The sequence below is a fragment of the Babylonia areolata genome, chromosome 20 (assembly GCF_041734735.1).
Source record: "Babylonia areolata isolate BAREFJ2019XMU chromosome 20, ASM4173473v1, whole genome shotgun sequence".
In the NCBI taxonomy this organism is placed as follows: Eukaryota; Metazoa; Mollusca; class Gastropoda; order Neogastropoda; family Buccinidae; genus Babylonia; species Babylonia areolata.
Window position 1 is genome coordinate 1162024 of NC_134895.1, and position 20205 is coordinate 1182228.

General features: G+C 43.6%; 1 protein-coding gene across 1 annotated transcript in view; it reads right to left on the bottom strand.

Annotated features, from left to right (window-relative positions):
• Nucleotides 1-846: 846 nt before the first annotated feature.
• Nucleotides 847-20205, bottom strand: part of LOC143295077 (protein-tyrosine kinase 2-beta-like) — a 37794-nt gene continuing 18435 nt past the window's right edge. Inside the window, exons 6-10 of the mRNA XM_076606636.1 lie at nt 14533-14599; nt 10016-10293; nt 6851-6988; nt 4837-4952; nt 847-2363 (exon numbers count right to left, since the gene is read on the bottom strand). Of these exons, the coding sequence (XP_076462751.1) occupies nt 2297-2363; nt 4837-4952; nt 6851-6988; nt 10016-10293; nt 14533-14599 (666 nt within the window). The 3' untranslated portion in view covers nt 847-2296. The remainder of the gene's footprint in view (nt 2364-4836; nt 4953-6850; nt 6989-10015; nt 10294-14532; nt 14600-20205) is intronic.

Here is a 20205-nt window from a genome sequence, read left to right on the forward strand (position 1 = left end):
AAGGCTTTTAGCCTATAGCCAAACATTTCTGTGATTCTGTGAAATCGATTGCAGTATTCACAGTGAGAACGCTGTTTAAATCGTATTATTCTGGTGTATATTCGGCATTCAAAATATCTTTAAGGGCAATTAAAAATTCTTTTTAAGTCCGCGGTAAAGGAGACGTGGCTGTTGCTGCAATCACACTGCAACATTTAGCCGTTTTCTGTAGATCTAGACAGATGTACAACTTAGTTACACAAGGTTGACACGGTCGATTCATTTTTGACTCACTTGTGTAAACAAAGTGAGTCTATGTTTTAACCCGGTGTTCGGTTGTCTGTGTGTGTGTGTGTGTGTGTGTGTTTGTGTGTCTGTGTGTCCGTGGTAAACTTTAACACTGCCATTTTCTCTGCAACTACTTTGTCAGTTGACACCAAATTTGGCATAAAAATAGGAAAAATTCAGTTCTTTCAAGTCATCTTGTTTAAAACAATATTGCGCCTCTGGGATGGGCACACAAAAATAAAGAATGAAGCCTAATTATATGCAAACTGCATTTACTGTTATATTTATATTTTTTGTATTCTCTAAACTTGGCACTTTGATCTGATATTCGATCCAACAGCTAGAGCAGTCATTATTATCATTTTTTGTTCAAACAGGAACTTCTTTTGCTAAGCATGGAAGTTTTATTTATTTTGCAAACGTTTTGGTGCAGTTAGTAAAAAAGGGAAATTACTCTGTAATGCTAGGGGAGTTAATTTGCTTTAAACTGATCTTTCTCATCTTAAACATTACATTTTGAAACAAGAGAGGCAAGGCCTTCAAGACTCACTTGTGATGCTTTTTTTTTTTTAATCCAAGCTTTTTATGTATTGAGTATAATTTTAAAATGTAATGTTTAAGATGAGAAAGATCAGTTTAAAGCAAACTAAGTTACCCAGCAGAGTAATTTCCCTTGTTTTACTCTCAACACCAAAATGTTTGCAATAAATAAAACTTCCATGCTTAGCAAAAGAAGTTCCTGTTTGAACAAAAAATGATTTTAATGATAGATCTTTTGTTGGGTCGAATATCAGATCAAATTGCCAAAATTAGAAAATACAAAAAATATAAATATAACAGTAAATGCATTATACTCAATACATAAAAAGCTTGGATTTTTTTAAAAGTGTATCACAAGTGAGTTTTGAAGGCTTTGCCTTTCTTATCTCTTTTATGTTCATTCTAGTTTTATAGTTTTAAAATTGATACGAAAATTGAGTATTTTGTTAAACTAATAACATGTAGAGCCAAGAACAAGTACGTCTAAACATCATATGAAGTGAAAAGGACTATTTTGAGAAAAGTCAAGACTGGAAATTTTTGCGTTTCATCAGTTCAAGGGTATTAACTCTCATGGTTTATTATTTTTAACTGAATTCCGACTGATTCTATGGATATTTTTATGGCAGTTTGGGGCATAATCCAGTAAGTGATGAGGCGTTCACAAATCTTTCTCTGAATAAATATTTAACGGTCTCCTTCTCCAACTTTCCATCACATGTTATCGTGTATTGTCGACTGAATATAGGATTGAACGGGCAGGTCAACAACTTGAAACAAAATGGCGTCGTTCGAATATGAGCACGCGCTTTGAATATGTATAAATATGTGTACGCAATTGATTTTTGCCCATGACCTTCAGGGCTCAGCCAATAGATCTATAAAGTCCACTCGTGGTATTGATTTTAGTATTTTCCGAAAAAGACCACTTGGGCGAATGAACATAGTGAAAGCCCTGTACACTGAGAGTAAAACACACAAGCCTTTTATGTATTGAGTATAATTTCAAAATGTAATGTTTAAGATGAGAAAGATCAGTTTAAAGCAAATTAAGCCCCCTAGCATTAATTACAGATTAATTTCTCTTTTTTTACTATCTACACCAAAGACATGCAAAATAAATATAACTTCCATGCTTTGCAAAAGAAGTTCCTGTTTGAACAAATAATGATAAAAATGACTGCTCTTGTTATTGTGTCAGAATATCGGATCAAAGTGCCAAGTTTAGAGAATACAAAAATATAAATATAACAGTAAATTCAGTTTGCATATAATTTGGCTTCTTTTTAAATTTTCTTGTGCCCATCCCAGAGGTGAAATATTGTTTTAAACAAGATGACTGGAAAGAACTGAATTTTTCCAATTTTTATGCCAAATTTGGTGTCAACTGACACAAGTGAGTCAACAAAATTAGATGGTATCAGTGACCTGTCCATTGAACATGAATCTCATGGGTACACAAGCACTTTTGCTGCCCGTCAGCTGACCTTCAGTAACCTTGGCACAGTCCTTCCATTGTCCGCACCAGCTCTTTGAAAGTGGGGCGATCTTCGGGGCTGAAAAAACAAACACACACACACACACACACACACACACACACACAGAACAACAGTCAGGAAAGAGATTTGTCTTCTAACATAATATACCAGAAGAAACACACACACACACACACACACACACACACACACACACACACACACACACATTAACACACAGCATGTTAAGTCTGGTTCATTTTTCACGACACACCATAGGCAGTGAAAGAAAGAACTGTCAGGGAAGGGTTGTCAGTGGCAACCTGTGCTTGCATCCACACACACTTCAACCCTCCTCATGCTAGCTGACCCTGATATCAAACTAAACAACATGATTGCTGTGTTAATGTGTTGATGAAATGACCACCACCTGATAAACAACATGATTGCTGTGTTAATGTGTTGATGAATGACCACCACCTGATAAACAACATGATTGCTGTGTTAATGTGTTGATGAATGACCACCACCTGATAAACAACATGATTGCTCTGTTAATGTGTTGATGAATGACCACCACCTGATAAACATGATTGCTGTGTTAATGTGTTGATGAATGACCACCACCTGATAAACATGATTGCTCTGTTAATGTGTTGATGAATGACCACCACCTGATAAACATGATTGCTCTGTTAATGTGTTGATGAATGACCACCACCTGATAAACATGATTGCTGTGTTAATGTGTTGATGAATGACCACCACCTGATAAACATGACTGCTGTGTTAATGTGTTGATGAATGACCACCACCTGATAAACAACATGATTGCTCTGTTAATGTGTTGATGAATGACCACCACCTGATAAACAACATGATTGCTGTGTTAATGTGTTGATGAATGACCATCACCTGATAAACATGATTGCTGTGTTAATGTGTTGATGAATGACCACCACCTGATAAACAACATGATTGCTGTGTTAATGTGTTGATGAATGACCACCACCTGATAAACAACATGATTGCTGTGTTAATGTGTTGATGAATGACCACCACCTGATAAACATGATTGCTGTGTTAATGTGTTGATGAATGACCACCACCTGATAAACAACATGATTGCTGTGTTAATGTGTTGATGAATGACCACCACCTGATAAACAACATGATTGCTGTGTTAATGTGTTGATGAATGACCACCACCTGATAAACATGATTGCTGTGTTAATGTGTTGATGAATGACCACCACCTGATAAACAACATGATTGCTCTGTTAATGTGTTGATGAAATGACCACCACCTGATAAACAACATGATTGCTGTGTTAATGTGTTCATGAATGACCACCACCTGATAAACAACATGATTGCTGTGTTAATGTGTTGATGAATGACCATCACCTGATAAACATGATTGCTGTGTTAATGTGTTGATGAATGACCACCACCTGATAACAACATGATTGCTGTGTTAATGTGTTGATGAATGACCATCACCTGATAAACAACATGATTGCTCTGTTAATGTGTTGATGAATGACCACCACCTGATAAACAACATGATTGCTGTGTTAATGTGTTGATGAATGACCACCACCTGATAAACATGATTGCTGTGTTAATGTGTTGATGAATGACCACCACCTGATAAACATGATTGCTGTGTTAATGTGTTGATGAATGACCACCACCTGATAAACATGATTGCTGTGTTAATGTGTTGATGAATGACCACCACCTGATAAACATGATTGCTGTGTTAATGTGTTGATGAATGACCACCACCTGATAAACAACATGATTGCTGTGTTAATGTGTTGATGAATGACCACCACCTGATAAACAACATGTTTGCTGTGTTAATGTGTTGATGAATGACCACCACCTGATAAACATGATTGCTGTGTTAATGTGTTGATGAATGACCACCACCTGATAAACAACATGATTGCTCTGTTAATGTGTTGATGAAATGACCACCACCTGATAAACATGATTGCTGTGTTAATGTGTTGATGAATGACCACCACCTGATAAACATGATTGCTGTGTTAATGTGTTGATGAATGACCACCACCTGATAAACATGATTGCTCTGTTAATGTGTTGATGAATGACCACCACCTGATAAACAACATGATTGCTGTGTTAATGTGTTGATGAATGACCACCACCTGATAAACAACATGATTGCTGTGTTAATGTGTTGATGAATGACCACCACCTGATAAACATGATTGCTCTGTTAATGTGTTGATGAATGACGACCACCTGATAAACATGATTGCTGTGTTAATGTGTTGATGAATGACCACCACCTGATAAACTACTGTCCACATTTTGTACTTAAACACATACTAATACACATGCACTTAACACCCCCAACCCCTCCGTACTCCCTCCTCACACACACACACACACACACACACACACACACACACACACACACGAACACACACACACACACACACACACACACACACACACACACACACACACACACACACACACACACACACCTGACAAACCTGAATTGTGCACACTGTACCTTTTCTGCCAACACTGCAGCATAACGTCGTAGGTTCTGTCTGTGCAGCAGACAGGTTTGGCCAGGCGATGGCCTTTGTCCAAAGAGTCCACCATCTTGTCCGCTGTCAACTTGGTCTGTTCAAAGACCATCCGAATGTTGTATTTCTTACTAAAATATTCTCATGTTAAATTCACACACACACACACACACACACACACACACACACTGGTTTATGCGTTGTGAAGATGCTGGGCAGATTTATCAGCACTGTTATTATTACATGTATTGTGTCATAAATATAATATATAAAAAATTTATGCAGGCAAATATACCCCACCGGTAAATACTGGCTACAGTTTGTGGGAGGGGTAGGGTTGATCTGATGGAAAAACAAACTGTTCAGAAATCTGTATCAAAACCAGTCACACAAGGAAACGTTTGTCAGACCAAAAGACAGTTGCACTAATGTCAGTGAGATGTGTGTGTGTGTGTGTGTGTGTGTGTGTGTGTGTGTGTGTGTGTGTGTGTGTGTGTGTGTGACAATAATTCTTTATACAGTTTATTCAATCTGAGGGTCCCGGGTTCGAATCTCGGTAACGGCGCCTGGTGGGTAAAGCGTGGAGAATTTTCCGATCTCCCAGGTCAATATGTGTGCATACCTGCCTGTAATCCATGTCAGCGTTCGGTGAGTTATGAAATCAAGAACATACCTAGCATGCACCCCCCACCCCACCGAAAACGTAGTATGGCTGCCTACATGGCGGGGTAAAAACGGTCATGCACGTAAAAGCCCACTCGTGTAAATACGGAGTTGCAGCCGATGAACAGAGAAGAAGAAGAAGAAGTTTATTCAGTTTTTGCAGGTTTTCTGGCATATTATGAACAGGGGAAATGCTTGAAGTTAGCAAAAATGTAGGTGAATGAAAATTTGTTTCCTGAAAAAATCATGTGCACTTACAAAAAACTCACACAGACCCATGTGACAACGCTAAAGTATATTTCACAGTAGTTGTAATGTTTAGCTTCACTTTCCAAGTTTCAAAATTTCATCCATGTGATCACCTGTCGATAAAATGACTGTGTACCAAACAACCTCCAGTCAAACTGTCACTCCCACACCCACCTCTCACAACTTCCACCGAAATCTTCTACCCCAACAGTCCACCCACACACACCTTCCACAACATCCACTCACACCATAACCCCCACCCCCACCCCATACTCCACACCCACACCCCCACCCCATACCCACACCACCACCCCCACCCCATACCCCACACCCCATCCCCCCACCAACCCACACCCCACACCAACCCACACCCCACACCAACCCACATCCTACACCAACCCACACCCTACACCAACCCACACCCCACACGAACCCACACCCTACACCAACCCACACCCTACACCAACCCACACCCCACACCCCCCACCAACCCACACCCACACCCCCCACCAACCCACACCCTACACCAACCCACACCCCACACCAAACCACACCCTACACCAACCCACACCCCACACCAACCCACACCCCACACCAACCCACCAACCCACACCCCACACCAACCCACACCCCACACCCTACACCAACCCCCACCCCACACCAACCCACACCCACACCCCACACCAACCCACACCCCACCCCCCCACCCCACACCAACCCACACCCCACACCAACCCACACCCCCACCCCACACCAACCCACACCCTACACCAACCCACACCCCACACCAACCCACACCCCACACCAACCCACACCCCACACCAACCAACACCCCACACCCCACAGCAACCAACACCCCACACCCCACACCAACCCACACCCCACACCAACCAACGCCCCACACCCCACACCCCACACCAACCCACACCCTACACCAACCCACACCCCACACCCCACAGCAACCAACACCCCACACCCCACACCAACCCACACCCCTCCCCCACCCACCCCCACACACAGCCTCCACGCACACCCCCCACCCACACACCCCACCCACAACGTCCACACACACGCTCCACTCACCCAGGGAACGGCCCCATATGTCAGAGCTTCCCACAGGGTGACACCAAAACTCCACACGTCAGACTTGGAGTTGAACCTCCGGCCCTTGATGCTCTCTGGGGCAAGCCACTTGGCTGTTATCAACTGCTCTTCCCACACCTGTCACCCCCAACACACAGGTCAAATTGCACTGTCTTCATCCTTGTCAAAATATCACACACACACCCCTCCCTACCACACCTGTCACCCCCAACACACAGGTCAGATTGCACTGTCTTCATCCTTGTCAAAATATCACCCCCCCCCTCCCTACCACACCTGTCACCCCCAACACACAGGTCAGATTGCACTGTCTTCATCCTTGTCAAAATATCACACACACACCCCTCCCTACCACACCTGTCACCCCCCAACTGATAGAGATTGGCTACATCTAGGGGTGACCCAACTGATGGAGATTCTTACATCTAGGGGTGACCCAACTGATGGAGATTGGCTACATCTAGGGGTGACCCAACTGATGGAGATTGGCTACATCTAGGGGTGACCCAACTGACGGAGATTGGCTACATCTAGGGATGACCCAACTGACGGAGATTGGCTACATCTAGGGGTGACCCAACTGATGGAGATTGGCTACATCTAGGGATGACCCAACTGATAGAGATTGGCTACATCTAGGGGTGACCCAACTGATAGAGATTGGCTACATCTAGGGGTGACCCAACTGATAGAGATTGGCTACATCTAGGGGTGACCCAACTGATAGAGATTGGCTACATCTAGGGGTGACCCAACTGATGGAGATTGGCTACATCTAGGGGTGACCCAACTGATGGAGATTGGCTACATCTAGGGATGACCCAACTGATGGAGATTGGCTACATCTAGGGGTGACCCAACTGATGGAGATTGGCTACATCTAGGGGTGACCCAACTGATGGAGATTCTTACATCTAGGGGTGACCCAACTGATGGAGATTCTTACATCTAGGGGTGACCCAACTGATGGAGATTCTTACATCTAGGGGTGACCCAACTGATGGAGATTGGCTACATCTAGGGGTGACCCAACTGATGGAGATTAGACCCTACATCTAGACGTGACCCAACTAATGGAGAGGAGATGGCTACATCTAGGGATGACCCAACTGATGGAGATGGCTACATCTAGGGGTGACCCAACTGATGGAGATGGCTACATCTAGGGGTGACCCGAGTAAGGTTGGTAATAAAGACACAAAACGTATGGTCATTCAGGTATGTATTGTTTGTAATACACCATTCAGGCATTTGCAGTACATTGTACACCACTCAGGTATTCATAGTATATCCTACACAATTGTGGGTATCTGTATGTAGCTAAGTAAGCGCCTTGGTGCCACAAGACTGACAGCTGAGCACCACAGCCTGCACAGCAACTGGCCGCCACATTCTGCACAGGCGACACGTGTGCGCATACATGTGGTAAAGGGACAATGTCGGCACACCTCTTCAAAATTCAAACCAGGCCCATAAAGCTGGCACTAGGTGTTCCGTTCCATACAAACACATTACAGTCGTACAGAGCTGCAGGAATACTACGTCTTAATGAATTAAGAAAGCTAGCATCGGCAAAATATGTAATTAGAGCAAATGCTACAGAAAAGTCTGTCAAAACTGAGATTAATATACGGTCTGACAAACTTTTTTTTCGAAACGAGCGAAACAGAATAGAAATCTAGAAAGTATTTCTACATACGTGTCACAGATACTATTAATCAATCAAATGTTGATCCACAAAATGTTGCTCCGATTATGAGCACTTCACCAGTTCCATTATGGGAATTAACGGAAGCAGCTTTTGATATTCAATATTGTGACATTAAGAAAGATGAAAATCCCAATATACTAGATTCTTGAGTCAAATCACACTTGTCTGAAACATACCCCCACCACTTAAAAATATATACAGACGGTTCTGTTCTAGAAAATCAGTTTGCTGGTTCTGGATATGCAATTCCTGCTTTGAAAATTGAAAAGTCATATCATATTGGAAAGGGTTTCTCAATTTTTACAGCTGAATTAATTGCCGTCCTTATGGCATTAACATATCTAATTGATCTGCCCCTAAACTTGATTAATGTTTCATTTTGTGTCGATTCAAAATCAGTTCTGTAGTCTATCAAATCAGGTTGTACGAACATTAATTATAACATCATTTTTTTGATTCACTGTATTCAAATGAGAGGAACTAATATTGAAATGTGCTGGATTCCCTCACACTGTGGGCTTTTCTCTAATGAACGTGCAGATCATCTTGCAAAGCTTGGAGCTAAAAACGCTTTAAAAGCAATTGAACTTCCTCATCGTTTATTATCATCTGAAATGTGTAATATTGTTGAAAGAAATATGCAAAATTCCTTTATGTCTTTAGAAGTTAACACTTCTGCCATATTAAATGCTAAAAGAACTTGCAGGGCTGTTAAGAGCATGGCATTTAGGTTATTACTAAATGCCCCATACACAAAATATTGTGAAAATATTGAATGCATTTGCAAGGGACGTTTAATGGTAGAGCACGTTTTAACCCGCTGTTTAGTAATGAAACCTTTTTTGCCTCCAGAAATTGCGGAACACGTTTTACCAGATTCAAATGTTAACATTTTTTGGAAAAAAGTATATGCTTCGAACTGTTCTTTATTAAAGTTAGCTAGCTATGTGTTAAATAGTCCATTTGGTTGTTTATTGTAGGTCCCCACACGAACCTCATTTCAAATAATAATCTACAGAAGTAGTGCATACAATATTTGATTATTGATAATTTTTTTGTCCTAATCCCGCTTCCCCCGTCCCGCCTCTCACACACACCCTTCCAATATTATGTTTTTTTCATTCTCCAATCACTGACACTCACCCTCTCCATTTTAGATTTTATCTTTTCCACATTCTGTTCTCTCTCTCTCTCTCTCTCTCTCTCTCTCTCTCTCTCTCTTCCTTTCTTATTCCCCCCCTCCTCCCCCCCCCTCACCCAGGCGGGGAGGTTGACATTATACTTCGTGGCAAGCCTGCAGGCTTATTTCTGTCCCCTCTGCCTTTGGTGACAACACAAGCAGCACAAGATTCAGCGCTATATAAATACCATTATTATTATTATTATTATTATCATAACAAGGGATGGAGTGAGTGAGGAAGACGTGGACTCACAGGGTCGGTGACAGTGTCTCTCCCTGACAGGGAGTGAGCCAGAGTGAAGCTGGACAGTTTGGCCAGGTGTTCCCCGAACAGCAGCACGTTCCGGCAGCGCACAAAGCAATGCACCACCTGCTGTGCCTCCAGGTATTCAAGAGCCTGGCACACCTGGTACAGCAGTTCCATTATGGTCCTCACGGGGAACTGGCTGTGATTTCTCAGGAACATGTCCAGTGGACCCAGCTTAGCCAGTTCCATCACCACCATCAGGGGTCCTTTCTCTTCACATACCCCTGGCGACACGAAGACGGCGCAATAGCCAAATGGTTAAAGCGTTGGACTTGAAATCTGAGGGCCTTCTGCCTACATGGTGGAGTAAATAAACAAAACGGTCATACACATAAAATATTACCTGTCTGTCCGAGTGTGTATGTGTGTGTGCCTGAAATCTGATTGAATGACACAGAAAACGAAAGACGGAGCGCCCTGTGGCAGCCGTCAGTCAGCTCTACCCAGGTAGGCAGCCTGTTGTGTAAATGACTCCGTGTTTGTAAAGCGCTTAGAGCTTGGTCTCCGACCGAGGATTGGCGATATATAAGTATCCATGTCAATCAATCAATCAGTCAATTATGGGATACTGTTACATCATGGAGATACAGTGACATCATGAAATGTTCCCTTTCAGCTTTCACTGTGGATACCATGACGTGACGTGCTCCCCTTCAAATATCCTTGGGAATACAATGACATCATGGAGGACTACCCTTTCACATATCCCTGGGGAAATACCACATTATGGGCTACAGTGACATGATAAGTGTTCCCCGGGGATACAATGATATCACGAAGTGTTCTCCCTTCATCCTTGGGGATACAATGACTTCATGAAGTGCTCCACTTCGTATTTCCATGGGGATACGATGACATCATGAAGTATTTCCCCATCACTTATCCCTTGGGATATAGTGACATTAAGAAGTGTTCCCCTTCACATATCCCTGGGGATGCAATGATATCATGGAGTATTTCCCCACCAGATATCCATGGGGATATTCAATGACATCATTAAGTGTTTCATCTTCACATACCGCTGGGGATACAATGGCATTACGAAGTGCCCCCTTTCACATATCCCTGGGGATACAATGGCATCACGAAGTGCCCCTTTTCACATATCCCTGGGGATACAATGGCATCACGAAGTGCCCCTTTTCACATATCCCTGGGGATACAATGGCATCACGAAGTGCCCCTTTTCACATAACCCTGGGGATACAATGGCATCACGAAGTGCCCCTTTTCACATATCCCTGGGGATACAATGGCATCACGAAGTGCCCCTTTTCACATATCCCTGGGGATACAATGGCATCACGAAGTGCCCCTTTTCACATATCCCTGGGGATACAATGGCATCACGAAGTGCCCCTTTTCACATATCCCTGGGGATACAATGGCATCACGAAGTGCCCCTTTTCACGTAACCCTGGGGATACAATGGCATCACGAAGTGCCCCTTTTCACATATCCCTGGGGATACAATGGCATCACGAAGTGCCCCTTTTCACATATCCCTGGGGATACAATGGCATCACGAAGTGCCCCTTTTCACATATCCCTGGGGATACAATGGCATCACGAAGTGCCCCCTTTCACATATCCCTGGGGATATGACATTAACTCCTCCCCTCCAGAACCCTGGGGATACAGTTTATAATGAAGTCTCTCCCCCCTCTGACTCTCTCTCTCTCTCTCTCTCTCTCTCTCTCTCACACACACAATGCGCACATACACAGAAACTCAATATATTCAACCACAAACATGATGGGTTTTTTGACTCACTTGTGTAAACAAAGTGAGTCTATGTTTTAACCCGGTGTTCGGTTGTCTCTGTGTGTGTGTGTGTGTGTGTGTCTGTGGTAAACTTTAACATTGACATTTTCTCTGCAGCTACTTTGTCAGTTGACACCAAATTCGGCATAAAAATAGGAACAAGAAAGGCAAGGCCTTCAAGACTCACTTGTGATACACTTTTTAAAAAATCCAAGCTTTTTATGTATTGAGTATAATGCATTTACTGTTATATTTATATTTTTTGTATTCTCTAAACTTGCCACTTTGATCTGGTATTCTGACCCAACAGCTAGAGTAGTCATTATTATCATTTTTTGTTCAAACAGGAACTTCTTTTGCTGAGCATGGAAGTTTTATTTATTGCAAACGTTTTGGTGTAGTCATTTTGAAATTATAGTTAATACATAAAAAGCTTGGATTTTTTTTTAAAAAAGTGCATCACAAGTGAGTCTTGAAGGCCTTGCCTCTCTTGTTTCAAAATGTAATGTTTAAGATGAGAAAGATCAGTTTAAAGCAAATTAACTCCACTACCATTACAGAGTAATTTCCCTTTTTTACTAACTGCACCAAAACGTTTACAAAATAAATAAAACTTCCATGCTTAGCAAAAGAAGTTCCTGTTTGAACATAAAATGATAATAATGACTGCTGTAGCTGTTGGGTCAGAATATCAGATCAAAGTGCCAAGTTCAGAGAATACAAAAAATATAAATATAACAGTAAATGCAGTTTGCATATAATTAGGCTTCATTCTTTTTTTTTTTGTGTGCCCATCCCAGAAGCGCAATATTGTTTTAATCAAGATGACTTGAAAGAACTGAATTTTTCCTATGTTTATGCCAAATTTGGTGTCAACTGACAAAGTAGTTGCAGAGAAAATGTCAATGTTAAAGTTTACCACGGACACACAGACACACAGACACACACACACACACACACAGACAACTGAACACCGGGTTAAAACATAGACTCACTTTGTTTACACAAGTGAGTCAAAAATTCAGTTCTTTCCAGTCATTTTGTTTAAAACAATATTGCGCCTCTGGGATGGGCACGAAAAAATAAAGAATGAAGCCTAATTATATGCAAACTGCATTTACTGTTATATTTATATTTTTTTGTATCTCTAAACTTGGCACTTTGATCTGGTATTCTGACCCAACAGCTAGAGTAGTCATTATTATCATTTTTTGTTCAAACGGGAACTTCTTTTGCTAAGCATGGAAGTTTTATTTATTTTGCAAACGTTTTGGTGCAGATAGTAAAAAAGGGAAATTACTCTGTAATGCTAGTGGAGTTAAGTTGCTTTAAACTGATCTTTCTCATCTTAAACATTACATTTTGAAACAAGAGAGGCAAGGCTTTCAAGACTCACTTGTGATGCACTTTTTTTTTTAAAATCCAAGCTTTTTATGTATTGACTATAATTTCAAAATGTGATGTTTAAGATGAGAAAGATCAGTTTAAAGCAAACTAAGTTCCCTAGCAGAGTAATTTCCCTTGTTTTACTGTCCACACCAAAACGTTTGCAATAAATAAAACTTCCATGCTCAGCAAAAGAAGTTCCTGTTTGAACAAAAAATGATAATAATGACAGATCTTTTGTTGGGTCGAATATCAGATCAAAGTGCCAAGTTTAGAGAATACAAAAAATATAAATATAACAGTAAATGCATTATACTCAATACATAAAAAGCTTGGATTTTTTTAAAAAGTGTATCACAAGTGAGTCTTGAAGGCCTTGCCTTTCTTGTTCCTATTTTTATGCCAAATTTGGTGTCAACTGACAAAGTAGTTGCAGACAAAATGGCAATGTTAAAGTTTACCACAGACACACACACAGACAACCGAACACCGGGTTAAAACATAGACTCACTTTGTTTACACAAATGAGTCAAAAATTCAGTTCTTTCCAGTCATTTTGTTTAAAACAATATTGCGCCACTGGGATGGGCACAAAACAAAAAAAAGAATGAAGCCTAATTATATGCAAACTGCATTTACTGTTATATTTATATTTTTTGTATTCTCTAAACTTGGCACTTTGATCTGGTATTCTGACCCAACAGCTAGAGTAGTCATTGTTATCATTTTTTGTTCAAACGGGAACTTCTTTTGCTAAGCATGGAAGTTTTATTTATTTTGCAAACGTTTTGGTGCAGATAGTAAAAAAGGGAAATTACTCTGTAATGCTAGTGGAGTTAATTTGCTTTAAACTGATCTTTCTCATCTTAAACATTACATTTTGAAACAAGAGAGGCAAGGCCTTCAAGACTCACTTGTGATGCACTTTTTTTTTTTTTAATAAATCCAAGCTTTTTATGTATTGACTATAATTTCAAAATGTGATGTTTAAGATGAGAAAGATCAGTTTAAAGCAAACTAAGTTCCCTAGCAGAGTAATTTCCCTTGTTTTACTCTACACCAAAACGTTTGCAATAAATAAAACTTCCATGCTTAGCAAAGGAAGTTCCTGTTTGAACAAAAAAATGATAATAATGACAGATCTTTTGTTGGGTCGAATATCAGATCAAAGTGCCAAGTTTAGAGAATACAAAAAATATAAATATAACAGTAAATGCATTACACTCAATACATAAAAAGCTTGGATTTTAAAAAAAAAGTGTATCACAAGTGAGTCTTGAAGGCCTTGCCTTTCTTGTTTTATGTTAACTTACCAATTAAACGAACTATGTACGTGTGATCCAGTTTCGCCATCATTTTTGCCTCATGTATCAGCCTTTGCTGCACAGCAGAAAACAGATCCACTCAGGACTCCCTGGTCTTGCTCTGAATTCCAGGAGAAACATGAAATTCATTCATATAGTATGATGGAAATCCTTCCCAACTGATGAAGATGACATGATGGAAATCCTTATCAAATGATGAAAATGTCAGTGACTCCGGAGATGAGAACGCAGGCCAAAAGCAGACACAAGTGCGGCTGTACAATAGCAGATGACAAGCCTCTTCTTCTCTCTTTGTGGGGTTGACACTTCCTCATCAAATGCCCAAACTCCATAACAGACATCCAGTTGCCAGGCACTGCAGTAAGTGGCAAGGGTTTCCCACCCTGGCTAGGGATTGCTGCAGGCCCCAAGGTAAGCTTTCAGGCAGTCCGTGATGCCTGTCAGTGGTCTTCCAATGCTCTGTGTGCAGTCAACCAGCTTGGAAAAGATTACTATCTTTGGAAATCACGTGTCGTCTATTTGGATTACATGTCCAACCCATATGAGCCAGACAGTCATGACGAGTGCTTCAGTCCTAGTCATCTTTGTTCTGTGAAGTACTTGTGTTGGAAACTTCGTCCTCCCACAATATGCCCATGATCTTACTCAAGCATGGGAGGTGAAACTGATCCAGTGCTCTGATTTATTTCCTGTACAGCGTCTATCTCACAGCAGGAAGTTGATGACAGTGTCCCTGTAGACTTGATGCCTCGTTCACCCCACACTCCTATCCACAGCCCACCAAAGAGGGCATCTGCCATTGCTTGTCTGTTTGAGGCCTCTTCGTCCATGCTGCATGTTGAGGAAATTCTCCACTTTGTCAAGAGGTTTGCCCTCTACTTCGATTCCAGGCTCTGACAGGGCAAGGCCCGGTGCAGGCTGGAGCATTTGTTTTCTGCAGGCTGGTGGTCAGTCCAAAGGCCTTTGCTGGTGCTGAGAGGCAACTGGTAAGTTCATGCAGACCTGAGAGTACAGCCATCTGCAAACAAGAGGTCCCTCACTAGGTCCTCCGAGACGTTGGTTTCTGCCTGCAGACGTCTAAAGTGAAAGAAACGGCCACATCTGTAACAGACAATGACCCCGGCACTGGTCTGAAAGAGGGCAATTAACAACATAGTAACAGATATGAGGCACACATCCCAGTTTGATGCCACTGGAGACTGGGAATGAATCTGTCACATCACCATTTTCCACAATGCTAGCAAGCCATCATGCCATCATGGAATGCTCCAAACAATCTTCAGTTAGCAGTGAAGCTTGGACAGAATGTCCCACAGACACTCCCGCTGACCGTGTCAAATGCCTTTGTCAAGTCAACGAACAGGATGTAGTTCTGATTCTGCTCACCACTATTATAGTTATCAAACTGCAAAGATCATGTGAACTGTCCCCTTGTTGCACCTGAAGCAACACTGGCTCTCAGGAACCACACATCCCAACAGATGGTGTGTGATACGGTTCAGGATGATGACCATGATCTTTCCTGTGATGCACATCAGTGAAATGCCTCTGTGGTTGTCACACGATACACTGTCTCCTTTGCTCTTGCATAGCTGGATGATGTTGGGGTCCTTGAAGTCCTGTGCCACTGATGCTTCCTTCTCGGAAGATCTCTTTTTGTATTCCATCAGGACCTGCCACTTTCCCCACCTGGAGCTGCTTGGTGGCCTTCTGGGTTTCCTCCAGTGTTGATGGGTCATCAAGTGAAGCCAGGACTGGGTACTGTGGTATGTCCCGGATGGCGTGTTGGACGATCTGAATTCTGATGAGCAGCTGACTGAAGTCTCCATACTGGCATGTGGAAGCCTTATCACAGCACATATAATGATATTTATTTGTGTATCAAGGCATACAAAGTGGTGATATATGGTGCTGTAAGTTGGCTTTATTCATCCATGCCCGGACTCTGGGTGCCTGGAATGTTCGCACCCTCTTAGACAGAGACGACAGACCAGAAAGACGCACAGCGCTCATTGCTAGAATGCTTGATCACTACCAAGTGGACATAGTAGCCCTGAGCGAAACCAGGTTTGCTGGTGAAACTCAGCTGGAGGAAGCTGGAGGGGGCTACACCTTCTACTGCATTGGGAAGCCAGATGGCACCCCAAGAACCTCAGGCGTGGGCTTTGCCATACGAACCAAACTTGCACGACAGCTTGACAGCCTTCCACGTGGGATAAACGACAGGCTGATGACCCTGCGTCTGAAGCTTTCCAAGGATCGCTTCGCCACAGTCATCAGCTGCTATGCCCTGACGATGACCAACCCTGATGACATCAAAGAAGCTTTCTACGAGGAGCTCAGCCGCACCATTTCAGCGGTAGACAGAAAGGACAGGCTGATCATCCTTGGGGATTTCAATGCCCGCGTCGGCGTGGACTTCTCCTCGTGGCCAAAAGTCCTAGGACAGCACAGCACTGGCAAGTGCAACTCCAAAGGACTGCTTTTGTTCTCGCTCTGTGCGCAGCATGGACTGACCATAACCAACACCCTCTTCCAACAAGCGAACAAGTACAAGAACACATGGATGCACCCCCGCTCCAAACAATGGCACATGCTGGACTATGTAATTGTCCGGCAGAGGGACAGAGGTGATGTTTCCATTACACACTAAATGAGAGGAGCAGTCTGTTGGTCGGACCATCGCCTGGTACGCAGCAAGATGAACATCAGACTTGCACGCAAGCTCCAACCAGTCAGGCAGAAACCCCCTAGGAAGCTGAACATCTACCGCCTCCCTATCACCAAGGACGTGCTGCAGCAGCAAATCCTAGTAGCTCTCCAAGAAATTCCTGCATCGACTGATGTAGAAGAGGTATGGAGCACCTTTAGAGATGCTGTGTACACAGCAGCAGCTGACACACTCGGCTTTGTACAGAGCAGCCACAAAGACTGGTTTGACGAGAATGACTCTGGAATCTCCAAGCTCCTGAACACACTGCATATACGGCATCAGGATCACATTTCCGATAAAGACTGCCAGAGGAAGGACAACCAGTTCTTGCAAACCAAGCAGCTCGTACAGAAGAGGCTGCGTGAGATGAAGAACACCTGGTGGGATAGAAAGTCCGAAGAGCTTCAGTCCGCTGCTGATGCTCACGACATGAAGACCTTCCATGATGGTCTCCGAGCTGTGTATGGGCCGAGAGTCACAGGATCAACCCCTGTCCGAGCCTCGGACCAGACCACCCTCCTGACAGACAAGAAAGACATCCTTGCCCGCTGGGCAGAGCACTTCAAAACCCTCCTCAAGAGGGACTCGTCCATATCTGACGAGGCAATTGCAGCCCTCCCACAGCTACCAGTCAATGACTCGCTAGCTGCCCCTCCCACCAAGGTCGAGACCCAGAAGGCCCTGAAGCTGACAACGTCAGGAAAAGCACCAGGAGCGGATGGAATCCAGGCTGACATCTACAAGTATGGAGGCGAGGTGCTGACAGACAAGCTGACCGCCCTGTTCCAGTCTATCTGGGAGAGATGGGAGGTCCCCCAGGATTTCAAGGATGCTTCTATTGTCCACATTTACAAACGGAAGGGAGACAAAACATCCTACGATAACCACCGTGGAATCTCTCTCCTCTGCATCGCCGGCAAGATCTTCGTCCGCATCATACTGAACAGACTGGTTGACCATGTCTCCAACACAGTCATCCCTGAAGCACAGTGCGGCTTCCGCTCAGGCAGGGGAACATGTGACATGGTGTTTGCCGTACGCCAGATGCAAGAGAAGTGCCGTGAGCAGAACAAGGAGCTCCACATGGTCTTTGTAGACCTGACTAAGGCCTTTGACACGGTTGAACCGCCATGGTCTGTGGAAGATCCTCCTAAAGTTCGGCTGCCCAGAGAGCCTATTCCAGCTGATTGCATCTTTCCACGATGGCATGCAGGCGAGAGTACAGGAAAATACTGACATGTCGGATCCGTTCCCTGTGGTAAATGGAGTGAAGCAGGGTTGCGTCTTGGCACCCACACTGTTCTCCATTCTCTTCTCTGCCATGCTGATTGACGCCTTCCAAGACTGTGACCGGGGCATCTACATTCAGTTTCGCACAGATGGCAAACTTTTCAACTTGCGGCGACTCCATACAAGGTCCAGTGTGTCTGAGGCACTGATGAGAGAGTTCCTCTTCGCTGATGACTGCGTGCTTGCTGCACACATCCATGAGGACATGCAGTTCATTATGGACAGGTTCTCAACCTCCTGCAGGCGCTTTGGACTCACCATCAGCCTCAGCAAAACCGAGTCCATGTACCAACCAGCTAGCTCACAGAACGCCAGTGCCTCCCCTCCACCTGCAATCAAGATCAGTGACACAGAGATCAACTCAGTCGACAAGTTTTGCTACCTGAGCAACACCCTATGCAGCAACGGAGTCCTTGATGCAGAAGTGATGCTGCGCATCGCCAAGGCCAGCTCAGCCTTTGGCAGACTCAACAACAGGCTGTGGAACAACAAAGGCATCAGGCTCAGCACCAAGATGAAAACCTACACAGCTGTTGTGCTGACCACCTTGTTGTACTGCTGTGAAACATGGACGACGCATCGCCGTCACATTCAACAACTTGAGCAATTTCACCAGAGATGCCTATGAAAGATCCTTGGCATAAAGTGGCAAGACAGGGTTTCCAACCTCCAGGTCCAAGAGAGGAGCGGCCTTCCCAGCATCGAAAGCCTGCTGATCCAGTGCCAGCTACGCTGGACAGGACACGTTGTCCGCCTGACAGACAGCAGGATCCCGAAGATGCTTTTGTATGGCCAGCCGAAGGAAGGCCACCGTGAACTTGGAAGACCCTGCAAGTGTTTCAAGGACACCTTGAAGACAAACCTCAAAGCCTGTGACATAGACATCGCTTCCTGGGAAACTGATGCCCTTGACCGCTGTCGCTGGAGGATGCTGTGCTCTAGTGGCATAAAGACATTTGAAAACAAGAGAACGCTGGCCATTAAGGAGAAGCGTGAGCGAAGGAAGCAGGGTTCAACTTCTGGAGACGTTTTCCCTTGCAACACCTGTGGGAAGTGCTGCGCATCCAGAATCGGCCTCTTCTCCCATATGAGGACACACATCGACAGATAAGCCTGCCTGCCTATTCATCCGTCGGACCGACGGGAGACTCCATCACTTCCTTCACCACATACAAAACCGTTCTTGCCCGACTTGTCATCCGAAAGAAAAGACCTTAGCACATTACTCCCCTTGTGCAATTTCTCCATTAGCTCCCTGTCTCACACAGAATAAAGTACAAGTTCAACACTCTATGTTATATTAATGTATTCACAAATCTGCCTCTTTCAATCTCTGTGGCTGCCTTCACCTCCACACTCCATCTCGCTCTCTACAATCAGCTTCAGATCCACTCTGTTTCTGCATACCCAGATTCAAACACTCCACAGTTGGCCGCCGTTCTTTCTCTGTCTCTGGACCTTGCATTTGGAATAAGCCCCCCACTCGTGTACACAGGACTGAACGTGGGAGTTGCAGCCCACAAACGCAGAAGAAGTAGTGGTGTATAGAGGCGTGATAAGAACACATGTAATGATGGTACGATATTGGTGCACGGCGGCCTTCATACAACACACCTATATAATGACGATACATGTTTGTGTATGGAGGCCCTATTACA